Source organism: Lacerta agilis, chromosome 6, assembly GCF_009819535.1.
Source record: "Lacerta agilis isolate rLacAgi1 chromosome 6, rLacAgi1.pri, whole genome shotgun sequence".
NCBI classification, from domain to species: domain Eukaryota; kingdom Metazoa; phylum Chordata; class Lepidosauria; order Squamata; family Lacertidae; genus Lacerta; species Lacerta agilis.
Window position 1 is genome coordinate 68066179 of NC_046317.1, and position 17215 is coordinate 68083393.

Sequence of the window (17215 nt, forward strand, 5' to 3'; positions counted from 1 at the left end):
TTAATTGTCACAATGAAGATTTAGTCCTATACAGTAAGCCCACAACTTACATGCATGGCAAAATAACAATTAAAAGGAACGGGAAGGGGGTGGGGTTCAAGGAAAAATGACTTTGGCATTTTGACTATATGTGATTTTAGACGCAATCTCTGGAACATAACCCCCGCATAAGTGGCAGGCTTACTGTATACAAAACAGATCAGGGGACCATTTGGAAATAAGAACTATGAGAAAGCAACAAGGTGAATAGGTTGTCACAATAGTACATATGAATTATTTGTGTATTTCCAGCTGGGAACAACGAGTGGATCAACATGGCCGAGTATATTATGTAGATCATGTTGAAAAAAGAACTACATGGGATAGGCCAGAACCTCTTCCCCCAGGGTGAGTCATTTGGTGATCTGTCAAACTGTACTTCATAACATTCTTGAAGATGTCATTCCAAGCTTGCCATCTTCATGTCCAGCTTAGGTCCAGTTAAAATATTGCACTTCTGGATAGCTAAGTCAAGGTTTTGTGAAAAGAAAATGGGTCTAATTTGCACTTTATTCTATGTATGTTGAATCTTAAGACTGGCTGTAGAAATGTCAGTTATATTAGGCCATGTGAAGCCAACAGTGGCACAGACCGCCAAAATCTGTGGCTTTCCTTGACAGGAACTGAAGTGCCTCTAGGCATGGGTATGGTATATTTAAGCCTGGTATGCTGCTCACTGTTTCAGTAGAGGAGAATCAAAACCAGCCAAAGAAATCAGATGTGTGTGGGGTCTGCATCATAATGTTGTTGCAAATGAAAGTGGTATTTTCTCATCCTTTGGACTTGTAGCACACTTCTAAAGGTTTCAAAAAAAAGTATGGACTGATAAATAGATATTGTTACCTCAAATTAGGAAGTTCAGAGCAAAGTGCAGAACCTTTAATCAAATGATAAACCCCTTGGAATTGAGTAATAAGGTGACATAAAGCAAAACTGAGGAATTATTGTGCTGACCCCCTTTGTCCTATTATGTTCAACAAGTGCTCCTGTATTCCATTTTGTTAGACTGTAGCCTACTGTGAAGTCAGTGCATTCATTTGATTGTCTCATCTGTGTTCTTTAGCTGGGAACGTCGAGTTGACAACATGGGGCGGATTTACTATGTTGATCATTTCACCAGAACAACAACCTGGCAGCGGCCAACTTTGGAATCTGTCCGGAATTATGAACAGTGGCAACTTCAGCGCAGCCAGCTTCAAGGAGCTATGCAACAATTTAACCAGAGGTTTATATATGGGGTGAGAACGCTGAGGATTGGGCTAGAATTCATATTGGCATAACATCAGCTAATGCAGATTAACTCAACAGCACTTGCTGTGTCCTCAGCCTAAAATTCCTAATAAGTAATCACTAATGTTTCACGAATGGCAAAAAATAGAGTAAAATCTAAATACAACAGGGTGATTGATTGCTAGACATAGAAGTTATTCATTTTCCTCCAAACATTTCAATGGAAATTTCTTTAGTATACAGAGTATAACCTGTTTATCGGATTTAGCTGTAGTTTAAATTGATCCCAGAGGGTTACGAATCAAATATATTTTGCCTATGGCTTCTTACTTTGCCATTTGCAAGCAGACTTTGTCATGTTAATTCAAGCAGCTGTAGGGAAGTGCAGAGTTACTGGCAAGTTTTGTTCAAGGCATAGTGAGAACATATTTTGATTGAACTTCACAGGATGCTATCAGGTCTCTGGCTTAACATTTTTATTTTCTGCAAAATTGGATGAAAGTAGGTTGCCTCTACTGAGGAGCGGAAGTCTGTCAGATTCCAGAAAGGTGGATGCAGTGGTTCTCCCACAAGGACAGACATATTACCATTTTGGGATGGTAAAATCCTATTCCTTTCCTAGTTTTTGTGGGCATTTGTTTGGAAAAGAGAGAGAGGTGCTGATGGGTAAGAAACTTGCCAAAGTTAAAACAAATAAGTCCAGGGACTGTCTTGTTAGGTGATTTTACCTTCATTACAAAAAGGTGGAAAGGTCTTTTAAAAAATAAACAGTTGTAAGTATAATGTATATGATTTATCCAAGCTTAGATTTTTCAGTCATTAGTTTACAGTATGCTTTCTTATGATTGCAGAATCAAGACTTCACACAGAACAAAGAATTTGATCCTCTTGGTCCCCTGCCACATGGATGGGGTAAGGTCTTTAAAAGTTCTGGTTCTCAACATCAGTGATATAATGGTCCAAGCCAACACTGAGTCTAGCTATTCCTCTGCCATCATGAGGTTTGTTTTTTTTATTGCACTCTGGTGACTCCAGAAACCTGATAAAAGTAGTAGAGTTTACTCGGGGATCACAAAAATGTCGCTTCAAATTCAGAGCTCTCTGGCCAGCCAGACTGCAAATCTCAGTAGGTGTTGGGCAGTCTTTGTAGATAAATTATGTTCATATCCCAAGAGAAATAGTGTAATATGTAGCACAGCTCATCTGAGAAGCATAAAGACCCATTGGTTGGCATCCATCTGTTTCAGGAGATAGTAGAAGTGTGTGCCTTCATGAGTGAAGACCTTTCATACATATTATAGTCTCTTGTCATTGAGTTGGTATACAAGTCTAGGGACCTGTATTAGTTTAGTAGCAGAATCATAAGTAACGGTGTTTTATCTAGGACAGGAATCTGAGCCCTACTCTCACAATCAATCATCTGTACTGCTATCTCACATACTATTGACCTGTGCAAGGTTCTCCCTGAAGTAGATGTTCTTGACTTGGATATAAAGTGCTGTGCCACTGAGGTTTCATGAACTAGGAAGTTAAGATGATGAAACACAATGTATTCATTAGTTGAGTGATATGTTCAAACAGCTGGTATGAAATGCTAAGTTTCCAGACTCGGCACAATTCAAGTCAAAGGGGGGAGCAGAACTGCCAAACACATGGGGTTCTATCTAAAGAAGTGCTTGCACAAGGTGAACTTCCTTTCCCTCCTGCCCTCTGCTTCCCCTTGTGTCCCTACAGAAAAATCACGCTTAGGCAAACTGCCCCTGCCAGATTTCCTGTTCCCACTGTTCTACATTCCAAGTCTTTCATGAGGGTCCCCAACCCTTAAGAAGTTTTTTGTTGGCAGGGAGTCCTGCAGAGGGGAGAAAGAAGTGAGATATTCCCCATAGGTCCTGGCTTATATAATTCACTGTCATTATCTTAACATTAAAACCATATGTCCATGATAACTAAGATGGTACTAATTTATATTCCCTCAGAAAAGAGAACAGACGCCAATGGCAGAGTATATTTTGTCAATCACAATACACGCATCACACAGTGGGAAGATCCCAGAAGCCAAGGGTAAGATTTTTCTCTTCTCTTACTAGTCTTCAAAACATAATCCAAAATCAAGCAAACATAGGTAACATTTTGGTTTACTACTATTTCTAATTACAGGTGGGTAGCCGTGTTGGTCTGCCATAGTCAAAACAAAATCGAAAATTCTTTCTAGTAGCACCTTAGAGACCAACTGAGTTTGTTCCTGGTATGAGCTTTCGTGTGCATGCACACTTCCCACCACCCTTCTGAGCAATACCCCTCCCCACTCCCTCACTATATTTAAGGATCCGGTGACTTCTGTTTCAGTGTATCTGAAGAAGTGTGCATGCACACGAAAGCTCATACCAGGAACAAACTCAGTTGGTCTCTAAGGTGCTACTAGAAAGAATTTACTATTTCTAAACTTTTCTTCAACCCAGAGAGATTCCCCAGCAAATAATAAATACATAGCTCAAGATATATTAAAACCAAAACCCATATATATTCTGATTAACAATCATGATGAACAAAATCATTCTTTGCTCATCTCCCCCAAAGAGCCTGATAGACAAAACTGTTTTTACCTGACTACAACAAGCTGGTACTGAGGGGAACAACTGTATTACTAATGGGAGAGTGTTCCAAAATGAAGGTGCCATAGCAGAGAAGGCCATATCCCGGGTCCCTGCATAATGTACCACAGGCATAGGTGGGATCATGAATAGGACCGGCTCTGCAGATTTTAAGTCTAAGAGTGAGATATATTGGCAGAAGTTCTTCTTCAAGTACTGGTACTTGGGGCCCAGGCAATATAGGGTTTGATAAACCAGAATCAAAACCTTGAGATATGGACCCACCTTGCAGTGCCACTCAGCTGATGGCTGCATTGTCACTAGCTCCAGCTTCTAGACCATCTTCAAGGACAGCCTCATTTAGAACTCATTGCAGTAGTGCTAAATGGGGAGGTTAACCTAGCCATAGTGGTCCATACTGTGGTATCTTGGTTCAGGAAGTACTATAGCTGGTGAACCAGCCCTAGCTGGAAATAGGCACTTCTTGCCCCAGAGCCACCTGAGCTTCCAGTTGAAAGTATTGGTTCCAGGAGCACCCCCAGACTACATACCTTGTCCTTCAGAAGGAGTGTGGTCCCAACTAACACAAGTCGCCTCAATTCCTGAATATAAGAACTATCAGCACCTGCATCATGTCCAGATTCAATCTAAGTTTAGAAGTCCTCACCCAGCCCATTATCACCTCCAGACACTAGTAAAGTGGTATGGAGAGAGCGAGAGCTGGATATTATCTGCATACTAGGTATGCAGGTCTCCAGATGACACTTCCTAGCAGCTTTACATAGATGTTAAAAAGTGTGGGGTACAGAATGGAACCCCATAGGACCCCACAGCACAAATGCCAAAAGACAAAGCAGCAGTCTGCTCTTGCTGGTACTCTGGTGGTCCTGCAGATAGGAGCAGTGCCTCCAACTCACAAAACCACTCCAGAACCATGCACTCCCCATGTTTCTTTCTCCATGCAGGTTATCAGTCAGAGCTGCTGGGGCTGTTTCAGTGCCCAAACCAGTCCCGAAGCTAGGTTGAAATGGATCTAAACGGAAATAAAAGCTAGATTTTAGACTACTAAAGCATGTTGCTTATCAAAAGTGTATTCCATGAAATTACGTCACTGTAGGTCCTAAGAGCCATTTTCCTAATTCACAATGTCTGGACAGTTTTATCCTAAAGTATTTCCTACTGTGTTCCATTATCTGTGTTGTGTTCTGATCCATGTATACGATGCACTTTTTCTATGCCAATAAAGGAGATTGATTGATTTTTTTAAAAGTGTATTGAGAACATAAGGGGAAAGTAGCAGATATGAGGAAGCGGTTTCTTAAGAGGAATATTTCTTGTTGAAACAAAACACAAGAAAATTATTACTAGAAGAACCAAAAGGGAAATCCTCATATTTACATCCAACACACAATAAAAACATTTCTTGTACTCAATATTATTAATTTTATTTCATATCCTGTTGTTTATGTCATATTTCATGGAGAGCCAGTGTGGTGTAGTGCTTAAGAGTTGTAGATTTGTAATCTGGTGAACCGGGTTCACGTCTCCGCTCCTCCACATGCAGCTGCTGGGTGACCTTGGGCTAGTCTCACTTCTTTGAAGTCTCTCAGCCCCATTCACCTCACAGAGTGTTCGTTGTGGGGGGGGGGGAGGAGAATGTTAGCCACTTTGAGACTCTTTTGGGTAGTGATAAAGCGGGATATCAAATCCAAACTCCTCCTCCTCTTCTTCTTCTTCTTCTTCTTCTTCTTCTTCTTCTTCTTCTTCATCATCATCATCATATCCAGTCAGTGAGTTTGTGAGTAAAAGAACATATTGCATCTAGTGCAGTGTTACAAATTACTTGCTGGCAACTCAGCATATTATACAACTTTTGACTCATTTTGCCATTCTTTTTATTAGCTAACCTAATAACATGATCAAAGGCGGAGATCTCAAAGGTCATGTGTCGTTATCTGCCTGGATGCAGGTGTTCTTAGCATCCCCTTTCTGCTGCACAAAGAATCCTCTGAAGCTGCATTCCCAAAGGCACAGGTGCTCGTTGCTGTAATAGAAAGTCAGAAATCTGCTTTGCACACATGGAAGAACTTTGCCTCCTTGGATCTCAGCCAGAGTCTTGCAGAGACTTGTTTTCAATAAGCATTCTACTCCTGTTCCTTATTTCATATCTTGCTAGAATTCTTCAAAAAAGGAGGAATGGAAAAATAGCTTAATATTTTAAAGGCATAGTAGATACTTTCTAGAATATCTCCGAGAAGGATTAGAAAGTAATACATATTAGAGGCCTTAAAAACAGGCATTGTGCTAAATAATCTTCAGGTGTATCCCAGACCTGCACTTCTGTAATCATGTGAGGATTTCTCCCCAAACACTTAAACACTCTGAATACACTGGAAAATGACCTGTTTATACACCTCTTACATGTAATAATCCCTGTTCTACATTTAGATAACATTAGCAGAGAGAGGAAATGAAGGATACACTCCCATGAATCTCTCCAAGTTCTTTTGTGACCAACAGATAACTAAGGCACGATCTAGACACACACACAAAAAAAGTTACAGGAAAACATGTTATAAAGCTCATAATGGAAAATCACATTGGTGAAAGATCAAACTCTACTGTGCCATCCGGTGTTTATAAAGTAGTTATAACAATATACAGTAATTGACTTGAGTATAGCTGAGGCCTAGGTAACAAGCAAACAGGGTGTAACCCACACATCAACCTACATTCTGTGAGCAGGATATAAAGTATTTCTGAGTAGACATTTAACTTGTTGACAAACTGTTTTCCATTTTGGATTTGTGGTGTTAGTTGTGCATTCCTTAGAGCTCAGTGTAACTAAGAGTTCGATTTACTATATTGGGTCTAATAAAGCTAAATGAAATACCTGGAATAAAAATTGAACAGTACCTTTTACTGTGTGTGAAAAATATGTATAATGAGATTTATGTGTTGTGTATATCTGTTTCTGCAGCCAGTTAAATGAGAAACCTTTGCCAGAGGGCTGGGAGATGAGATTCACTGTAGATGGAATTCCATATTTTGTGGATCACAATAGAAGAACAACTACCTATATCGATCCTCGTACTGGGAAATCAGCTCTGTAAGCTTTCTTACTACAATTTTGTATTACTGCTACTTCCTTTCTACTATTGGCATCTGTTATACGCACTGCTGGATAGCCGTACGATTAAACTTGGTTACCTTTGGTGGTGAAAACGAATGATGCTGTTCTTAAAATGTTAGCAGAGTATGTTCAACAACTCACCTAAGGTTTTTTTTATGTGCTATTAAATTGTTAAATACTTCCATTATTTATAAAATAATATACACCAATTTTTCCTTTAGTACTTATTTAACCTGCGCTTCAGCATTTTATCAGTTTTGCTTCAAAGACCACAAAGATTATATTTCAAATCAGAGAATTCCCAGTTTCCTCTTCACTCACCTAGCTCCCTCTATCCCTCTCCACCCTTCCCTTTTAATCACACCTACTTAGTGGAATGGTGAAAGTAGGAGAGGCAGTAGCAGTCAAGTTGAGGTAAGAGAAGGGGGGTGGGAATAGGATCAGTCTCTTGCATCCTTTCCTAATTGGCTGCTACCATGCTAGGAGGAAAGGCTACAGGGGCCCATGGAAAATTACAACTCCTCGGTGTACTAGTAGCATGCCACTGAGTAAAGGGAAGAAGGGAGATGATTTTGTTCCTAAGGAATAATTTACCTAGCTATATTGTAGCTATATGTGCTTCCACAAAACGAACCTTCCTTTTGTGAATCAGTTAACTAGGCAAGGAACTGAAATGAATGACAATTGCACAACTGTATTCCAGTGATTTTTTTACTTCTGTTTCCAGAGATAATGGACCCCAGATAGCATATGTTCGTGATTTCAAAGCAAAGGTCCAATATTTCAGGTTTTGGTGTCAGGTAAGTTATGTTTTATTTTGGGGAAGGAGTTTTACTGCAAGTTCATAGTGAGTCCGTTGTCATAATCAGTGTTACATGCCCTGTGGGATTTCATGAGGCTTGGTGAATTTGTGGTAGCAGTAACTCTGTTGGACACCCCAAAGAAGCGTGGAGAGAGAAGATACTCAGAATCTTCCGCTGCACTGTCTTCTACATTAATAATTGAATATTAATGAGAATAACTGTGATAATTTGCCATCAGATAAAAGCATTACCTTAGAATTTGTCTTATGTACAAAATCAAAAACATCCTTGGAAGTTTTTGGCCAAAGGGCAGTCATTAAATAATTAAACTTTGTCAGGTGAAAGCATTAGTAAACTAGTAGAATGCACGAAGGAGTAAACCTTTCTCAGCATAAGTTCGAATTGGAGTTGTTTTACAAAATAAAGTTTATAGAGCTTCTATTTTCACCGTGTATGTTTGGAATTATTCATGAACATCAATGGGAATACCATCCACATTATACAACAACTTTATTTTACTGGCAATATCTAGTGATGGTGTCAATGGCCCCTTTTCAAGGATACATGTATGCAACAATACATTGTAAGCAGCTAGTACCGCACATGGGAAAATAATTAACAGTTGCACCTATCTTGGTAAAACAGGGGTGGTGAACCTTTGGTCCTCTGGATATTGTAGGTCTACCACTCCCATCAGCCCCAGCCAGCATGGCCAATGGTCAAGGATGATGGGGATTGTAGTCAAGCAGCATCTAGAGGGCCACAGGTTCCCCACACCTGGTACAGATGGAAACACATCAATCTATTGCATTCTTTCATGGTAGATCTTCCCCATGTGTTAGATAATGACCTTCCTGTATTCAAATTCATAGTGACGTCCACATGTGGAAGGGATATCTTAGGATTCTATTTTTAACCATACACAGCTGCATCTGGCACACTTCCATATGTGTAAATACTATAATATACATGCAAACCAGTTCACATATGTGCAACCAGGGTTTCTTGAATTCAGTATTTTCATATATTTTTATCATATATTGTCCTATTATGTAGTTGGATTGTTTTTCAAATCTGTTTCTTACATTTTAGCAATTGGCCCTGCCTCAGCACATTAAAATCACAGTGAGCAGAAAAACATTGTTTGAAGATTCATTTCAGCAGGTAATTGAGCTGTGTTTCAGTACTTAAAGCATTGTAAAATGTGTGGAGTATGTGTATTTGATCTGAACTATGTTTCAGCCCTTTCTTAATCTGTTGAATGTCAACCTTCCTCTCTAAATGGCTTATTAAAAGTTTCAGGGATCTGCTGATCCAGAATAAATGAGTAAAACAGCAAAACCACCATATACCAGTGTTCATTTTAATGTGCATGACTGTGAACAATTATTAGAATGTTAATCTTCTAATACTTCTTCCACTAAGATAATGAGCCTCAGCCCTGCGGACCTACGAAGACGTTTGTGGGTCATTTTCCCTGGAGAAGAAGGATTAGATTATGGAGGTGTTGCACGGTAGGGATGTATTACTATGTAAAACAAATAGAACCATAGGCACTTGAAATTGTTTGGTAGGAAAGCTTTTTAGACAACTCTGAGAGGGTTACATTTTAAAAAAACAAAACTGTGACCCTTTTCTTTGGAGCTTTCTTTAAAAAAAAAAAGTTCTGTCTAATTTGGGGTTTAACTTGTCAGTATCCGGAAAAGGGAAACTTGCTGATTTAAAGCTTACGTGTGTGTTATAGACACAACTTTTCAATAAACAAATTTGGTCTCTAGTATCATGGATAACTTTTACATCATTGGTGAGAAAGCTTTAGCCTGTGTACCTAATTAGCCTTCCTAATTTGACTGCAAACCATTCCTATTCACCCTATGCATGACATCACATGGCTGCAAGGGAACAATAAGGAGCTTGAAGTGTGCTCTCAATTGTGTCTTGGCAAAACATGCCTGCAAATGGGCATTTTCCTTCAGTAGACTTCATTGGTTTGCAGGGGTAAATTGTCTCTTTACAGGCACAGTTTCAGTCCAATCAGTGCCTATAGGTGGACAAAGCAACGTTTGCTGTTGGCACCAATTAGCTGGTCACTGCCAACTAGGCCCCTTTGAAGTTGTCACCGATTTTGCCAAGTGGGTGGCACCACCCAGCTGTCAAAGTGGCCTTTGCAGGGAGGTCAGGTTCTGGCCTTTGGGCTGAATCCAGTTCCCTACCCCTGACTTACATATTCACGTGTCCTGGTAAGATTTGTATCAACTGAGTTGGGATAGATTCACAATACTTGGTTCTTTAGCTGATGTAGCAAAAAAAGTTTGATAACCACTAAAATTGATTCCTAGTTTTGTGTTTTTGCGACACTCAAAATAACCATACCTTTAGTGCTGGGTCAGTCCTTCATTATACATATAACTATCTTTAAAATGATTTTATCTACTCTGGCTATACTGATTGTAAGTGTCTATTCTAAAGCCAAATATCCCAGCATATCAGTCAATACACTCTTCAGCTTAAAAAAATGTAAAGTCAGCATCGCTGTTTATAAACTGAACATCTGATTCCACATCAGAAGTCACAGGGCTGCATCTTGGACATAATTAATTTCACTCAATATTGTGACATTGTTTAAGAGATGTACATGGGCATTGCAAGAATAGTGTTGGCCAGTTTATAAAGAGAACCCTGAGTTTCCACATGCAAAAGAAAAATGATAAGCCTCAAACAGTACCGCATGTAGGAGCAGAAGCCAGCATAAGTAAATTGCTAATTATCTGCATCTGAACCTTGAGTAATCCTAGTCTTTTTAGAAGCACCTGAATTTCTATAACTGAGAACTACTTTTGGTGTCCTATCCAAGCAATTGATATGCTCATTCCAACTAGCTGTGGGCAGGCTGAACATAATAGATTGCCCCAATAGTTATATGTTAGCTTTGGAGGTTAAATTAGCACTATGGAATCTGTACACAATGTCTAAACCTAATACTTGGTGCTTGTGGTGTTGACTGTGAGTTCTTTATGTGGTTTCAGGGAATGGTTCTTTCTGTTGTCGCATGAAGTGCTGAACCCAATGTATTGCCTGTTTGAATATGCAGGAAAGGATAACTACTGCCTACAGATAAATCCAGCTTCTTACATCAATCCAGACCACCTGAAATACTTCCACTTTATTGGCAGATTTATTGCCATGGTGAGTTCAGAGCACAAAATAGTAAATAGGGGAGTTTGTGGGAACATAGTAAGGACAAGCTGAAAGTTTCCTGGTAGAATGAGGATTTTTTTAAAAAATAATAATTATTAATGTGTAGCAGAAATTCTTAAGTCCACATGTGTGGCCAGGGGAACCTAGACTGAAAAAACCCACTCTTGACAAGAGGGATTACAATGTTGTTTGCATTGCATTGCATTGCACTCTTACACTCTAGTGTATTTTAAAACATACCAGGTGCTTAATTCTGTTTCTTTTCCTTAATGCTTGCGACAATGAAAACATGCTTTGTCATGCTTGTGCTGTGCTGTAAATTTGGTTCATTATTATTTGATTTTTTCAAATTGTTTTATTATGAATTATGTATTTTTAAGTTGCACCCTACTCTAGGGCTGGTTTTAATGAAGTACAGGTTATAAGCCAACTGAGTATAATAAATAATGACTTGAAACCATTGATTTCAATTGCTATACTGTGGAGTGTGGCTTTGCTAGATATCATCCGTATTAACCTACACCTCCAAAATGTATAGTATCTTATAGCAATTTTCAGGTAAAAGCACCACCTGAAAATTCTGCCTGAGTGGAGGGGGGGAAAGCCCTCTTGTGCAAGGGGTAATCCTTGCACAAGGGTTCCACAGATGGGATTCATTAGGTGAATCCCACCCATAATCTGTATCGTGGGGAATTATAGCCTATTCCACCCAGGGAGGGATTATACTTCACATTTTTTCTGTGCTTCCCTTTTCTCTTGTCACCAGTAACTATCAATGCAGCACCTAAGAAAATAGCTACTGGTTTTTGAGTGACTTTAAGATGGCCTTTAATTCATTGTTTCTTCCAAACTCTAGGCTGCAGGCACCTGTTTGCTGGTTATGAGATTGACTAGACAAGGATTCCTATAAAACAAATAATTAATAGTTTCCATCTTTTGCAGGCTTTATTCCATGTGAAATTTATAGACACGGGTTTTTCTCTACCATTCTACAAACGTATCCTCAACAAGCCAGTAGGACTAAAGGATTTAGAATCTGTAGATCCTGAGTTTTACAACTCACTCATCTGGGTAAAGTGAGTTTCTGAAGCCAGCTTCTCAATTCTTGAAATATTGTAGATGTTAAAATGTGTGAGTGTGTGTGTGTGTGTGTATGCATGTTTGAAAGTCAGTGCTGTGATTTGATATGTATGGATTAGCGTTAAAAACATATTTGCAATTTGTTTTAAAGTCAGTTTTACTGTTCAAGTGTGATTTTTTAAAATAAGAACATTTGCCTCAAAACCGAAGTGAATATTGATTCCTTATTTTGCCAGGCATTAAATCTTTTTGTAATACTTTGTTTGGATTGTAAACTGCTTTGATCATTTGTTTTGTTTGTTTTTTAAACGGGATGTAGGGATTATAAAATACTTGATATGAAATGTAAAATATGTACCTCTTAAATATTATTGCGTGCCAATTCTGAGGTACTGTAAATTATTACAGGATAGCTAGTATAGATACCAAACTTTTTATATATGAACATTCAACATCAAAATTTCAGAAAAGCTTTTCCCCTTACAATTTTTTTAAAAAAATCTCATTGTAGAATATGCTTCCCTCTCCATTTGTTGATGAACAAAAGGAACTTGAAGGAAAACTTTTTTGGCTTGTGACATCAACTTGTTTAATGATACTGCTGATTGCACTTCATGAAAATAGGTTTCTGTAGTTAATATATATGGTATTTGTTTTGTAGGGAAAACAATATTGAGGAATGTGGCCTGGAGATGTATTTCTCAGTTGATAAGGAAATTCTAGGTGAAATAAAGAGCCATGATTTGAAACCCAATGGTAGCGACATCCTGGTTACTGAGGAAAACAAAGAGGAATACATTAAGTAAGTTCAAAGTTGGTTTGCAAGTTTATTTTATCTTTAACCATTTGTTTTTTTAAATTATATAAACTTTCCCTTTTTAATGTTTTGGAAGTATTATCAAACCTCTTCATGAAGGCCCACATGTAAAATAGATGTGGGCTTATCAGTAAAATAATCAAAATGCTATATCAAAGCTAGTCTTGCCCGAAATACAGCATGAGCATATTCATGCATAGGAAACTATCATGATTGGTGTGCTATAGTTTTAAGCAGTAACCTCTGTCTGTGTCGCATGGCACAATGTAATTCTGCCATGGAACCTTCCACTGCAAATTCAATGTCTGTCTACTATTTGGTTGGGCCTGTCTGGAGTAACTGTGTGCTTTCATACTCCAGGCTAGTGGCAGAGTGGAGACTATCCCGGGGTGTTGAAGAGCAGACACAAGCTTTCTTTGAAGGTTTCAATGAGATCTTACCACAGCAGTACTTGCAGTACTTCGATGCAAAAGAGCTTGAGGTATGTCTAATCCTTTGGTCATAAGGGTTAGTTGAGAAATGGTTAGCATATTTGCAGGGGCTTATAAATGCGGTGGCACTTTTATGACATGAGTCTGTTGAAGCAGAGTTATAATAAAGACGTTGCAGTTTAGTTAACCTGGAGTAGCCAGACGTTGTGGACTACAACTTTCATTGGCTCCAGCCAGCATTGACTCTGATCAGGATTGTTTCATAGCACCTGGAGGGCATCACACAACCTAATACAAGGGTAGACAATCACCTTAACATGGCAAAGTATATTTTAACATGTTTTAACACAGAGGCACATCACCCTGTACATATGAAACTCTTCTAAACAAGGATGCTACAATTGTGTTTAAATACTTGGACAACTGAGCTAGAAAATGAAGGATTCCTAAATACACCATGTCTAGAAAGATACTAACACTTCATTAACCCTTTGAGTATCTAAGAGATTCTTCCATCATCTCTTACACCAACGTATCATGGCATCAGAGTTTCACTAACCTAGTTGGTGTTCAACTATTTCTCTTCAAAAAGGTGCTTTTGTGTGGAATGCAAGAGATTGACTTGACTGACTGGCAAAGGCATACCATCTACCGACATTATACCAGAACAAGCAAGCAAATAATGTGGTTTTGGCAGGTTTGTATTGCAGCGGAAATTGTGCCAAATGTACCACTAATGGAACTTCTGGGAATCTAGGATCTCTTTTGTTCTTGTTCCAATAGTTACCTAAGTATTAGCCCTATAAACTTAAGATTACGGGATGCCAACAGATTTCAGAGGGGGAGCCATGCTAAGACTATTGCTGCATAAATAACAGGAGTCTTGTGGTTTATACCCAGCTATAGATGTTGCTTGACCCTGTGCATGTCACAATTGCTCATCTAAAAATGAGAAAAGTAGCAGCTTTCCTACTGGAATTATGTGAGGGATAGTAAAAATACTTTAAGCATAGGAAGTTGCCTTACACTTAATCAGAACAGGGTCCATCTAGCTCAGTATTACCTTAATTGTAGAGTACATTGATGGGCAGTGGCTTTTCAAGTTTTTAGACAGCAGTCTTTTTCCAGTCCTATCTGGAGATGCTAGGGATTGAAGCTGGAACATTTTGCACGTATGCTACAAGTTCTATGTATGAAAAATATGGCAATAGTGAAGCCAGACTTAGGTGATGAAGTTAAAAATGATAGTATATAATGACTGACAAAAACTCACTAAGGTACAGTGTCCTTTGGCAGTATTTTAAAAGTGATCTTACGTGGCTGCTACTTTGTGGTTGCTTACAAACTATTCTATGGATCTACATGTTCAGAACTGTGCAAAAATGTTTCTTATTTAAAATCGTTTCTTTACCTGGGAATGAGATAACAAACACTGAAGAATGTGGGCATCTCCAGGCTTGGAAAAAGAAATCATGGATGAGGAGGAAAGGTTTTCTTTCTTTTTTTAGTTACCTCTTAGGACATTTTAGTCTTTAAACCATACAAAATCTTCAGTGGAATACAGCTAACACCAGTGATGTCTCACATTAACCAGAAGCTTATCCAGGCACTCTAGTTAAATAAGCTTCCTCGAAAGGCTTTTCCACTACTATTCCCCATGGAATCTGTCATTGTTTTCCCTATGTCTCTACCCTTGTTCCTTCTACTGCCCTTTTAGCAAAAAATAGAACCTCAAATCACAAGGATATGAGAATGGATTATATAAATTTTATTTGTTTTTAAGACTTAGAATAGGGATGGGGTCTGTACAGCTATTTTAAATGTGTTATTTTTCAGTTTGTGAAGGACATAGATAATGAGAAGAGGATGAGACTACTGCAGTTTGTTACTGGAACATGCCGATTACCAGTTGGAGGATTTTCTGACCTCATGGGTATGCAAAATTATTCCAAAATGTGCGAGAGCCAGGATGACTCTGTGTGTTAGAATGTTGGCTTGAATTGCCAGTTCAAAATTTTGGGGAAAGGTGTTCCTTGAAGTATGGTGGTCCCGAGGCATATAGGGTTAAAATCAGCACTTCCAATTTGGCTTGGGAGCAAATTAACTTTCTACTCAGGCCAGAATTGGTGGCCTGAGTGGTCAAAGCATATATCTGGCTGCCAAATTCTGCCCTACTTATGGTTTCCAAATTGTCTTCAAAAGCAGCACAATGTATAAAGCATTGCAATAATTTAATCTAGAGGCCATATAGAGCACTTTATGACTTCCTGGTCATATCTTAGCCATGCAAGAGCTTTGCATGACAATATTTTACCATGCTGTAGTGGCAATGCCACTTACTGGGAAGAGTTTGCTGACAGGAATTCGATAGTATGACCAGTGTCTTCTGTTGCCATAAAATACACCTGAGTTCTTAAAACTTTGAGAACTCGTCTTAGGGTTACTTCTTATCAAATGCAAATGTCTGGGCCTAAACTGATTTTATTTTCAATGTGTATTTAGTTATGATTTTTTTTGCAATTTTTATTTTCCCATATCCTGTATTATTATTATTATTATTATTATTATTATTATTATTATTATTATTATTATTATTATTTTAGGGAGTAATGGACCCCAGAAGTTTTGTATTGAGAAAGTTGGCAAAGAAAACTGGTTACCTAGAAGCCATACCTGGTGAGTAAAATATATTAGATGAGAATTGTGATTCTGATACTTCTTTCTACTGTTGATGATCCTATTTGGCATTTAAATAAGAGATTTAGCACCACATTACGTTTTAAGTTATACATGTAAGATGTATAAAATTGTACCTCAATACATTGCACACATGAATGTGACATACTAAGTTGTCAATATGCATCATAAAGTTATAATCAACTGGAGCTTCTTATTAACTGTACACTTGATAGCAAACTCATGTTTGACTCCACAAAATGTGTGCAGTAGCCCAGAGAGCCAAAGTTTCTGGTTTAAAAATGAGCACTTAAAATTGTATCTTTACTTTTGCTCAACCTATGTTGGTTTCATCTAGAATGACAGATGTACTGTATTTTTTTAGATCAAATTCACAAGAAATGTGAGTAATTTGGTTTGTGTAATTGGTTGCTTAAATCCGTTTTACAAGGAATTATTAGGGTCATGTAGCCTCAACACTAGACGCACAAAAGCATTTGTTGCCTTTAGCAAATGGTGTGCCTTCATACAAAACGTAATTTGGTGTTTAAGATGTTATTCGCTGCTTCTTAATTTACTATTTTGTCAGATGCCAAAATAAACATTTCACGCATGTTGAGAGCATTGCTATACCATTCTACATGACAGCCCTTGATTAGGCTCTCCTTCACTCTATTTTAGATATATTCTTGCCTGCCCAGGAATGAAAAGTTGTGAAAATGTGTTTTTAAAAATAACAACAACCAGTATCGAAAAACAGATTCATTCACAGTCCTATTAAAATCAGTATTCCCTAAGGTCTTGGGAAATAAACATAGACTTACTATGAAGTTGAACCCTTCACTTCAGCTGATATAAGTGGGGGAAGAGACATTGCTCACTTCCCTTTGCAGTGGGAAATGACACTGCCAGCTGCAGGGGGGAGGAGAAATTGGAAGAAGCACCCATCTTCTGCCAGTAGGATTCCTTGATTAAAAGTCTTGTATGTTCAGAAGGAGCCCTTCTGTTCTTTGAGGGCAGAGTCTGGATTAAACCCTGTGGACAGTATGTTCCTAATAGAATGAAGCAGATTAGCACACAAGATAGAAACCTGGAAGTTCACAGTATTGTACCTTGGTTGCTGCTGTGAACCAAAGATGAGGAATAATGTCAGATAAATATGCCTCTCACATTTTAAACTGTCAATGGTGTAAATAGTGGGGAACTTTTGTTCCTAT

At 38.4% G+C, this 17215-nt stretch overlaps 1 protein-coding gene across 2 annotated transcripts in view; it reads left to right on the plus strand.

Moving 5' to 3' along the window:
• ITCH (itchy E3 ubiquitin protein ligase) overlaps positions 1 to 17215 on the plus strand; it is a 47625-nt gene that overhangs the window by 27124 nt on the left and 3286 nt on the right. For both annotated transcript variants that reach the window (XM_033153303.1, XM_033153304.1), the window contains 15 exons: positions 292 to 387; positions 1103 to 1277; positions 2121 to 2181; positions 3246 to 3330; positions 6841 to 6969; positions 7721 to 7793; positions 8889 to 8960; positions 9222 to 9310; positions 10823 to 10982; positions 11937 to 12070; positions 12736 to 12876; positions 13252 to 13372; positions 13915 to 14019; positions 15159 to 15255; positions 15926 to 15998. In XM_033153303.1, the coding sequence (XP_033009194.1) occupies positions 292 to 387; positions 1103 to 1277; positions 2121 to 2181; positions 3246 to 3330; positions 6841 to 6969; positions 7721 to 7793; positions 8889 to 8960; positions 9222 to 9310; positions 10823 to 10982; positions 11937 to 12070; positions 12736 to 12876; positions 13252 to 13372; positions 13915 to 14019; positions 15159 to 15255; positions 15926 to 15998 (1611 nt within the window). The remainder of the gene's footprint in view (positions 1 to 291; positions 388 to 1102; positions 1278 to 2120; positions 2182 to 3245; positions 3331 to 6840; positions 6970 to 7720; positions 7794 to 8888; positions 8961 to 9221; positions 9311 to 10822; positions 10983 to 11936; positions 12071 to 12735; positions 12877 to 13251; positions 13373 to 13914; positions 14020 to 15158; positions 15256 to 15925; positions 15999 to 17215) is intronic.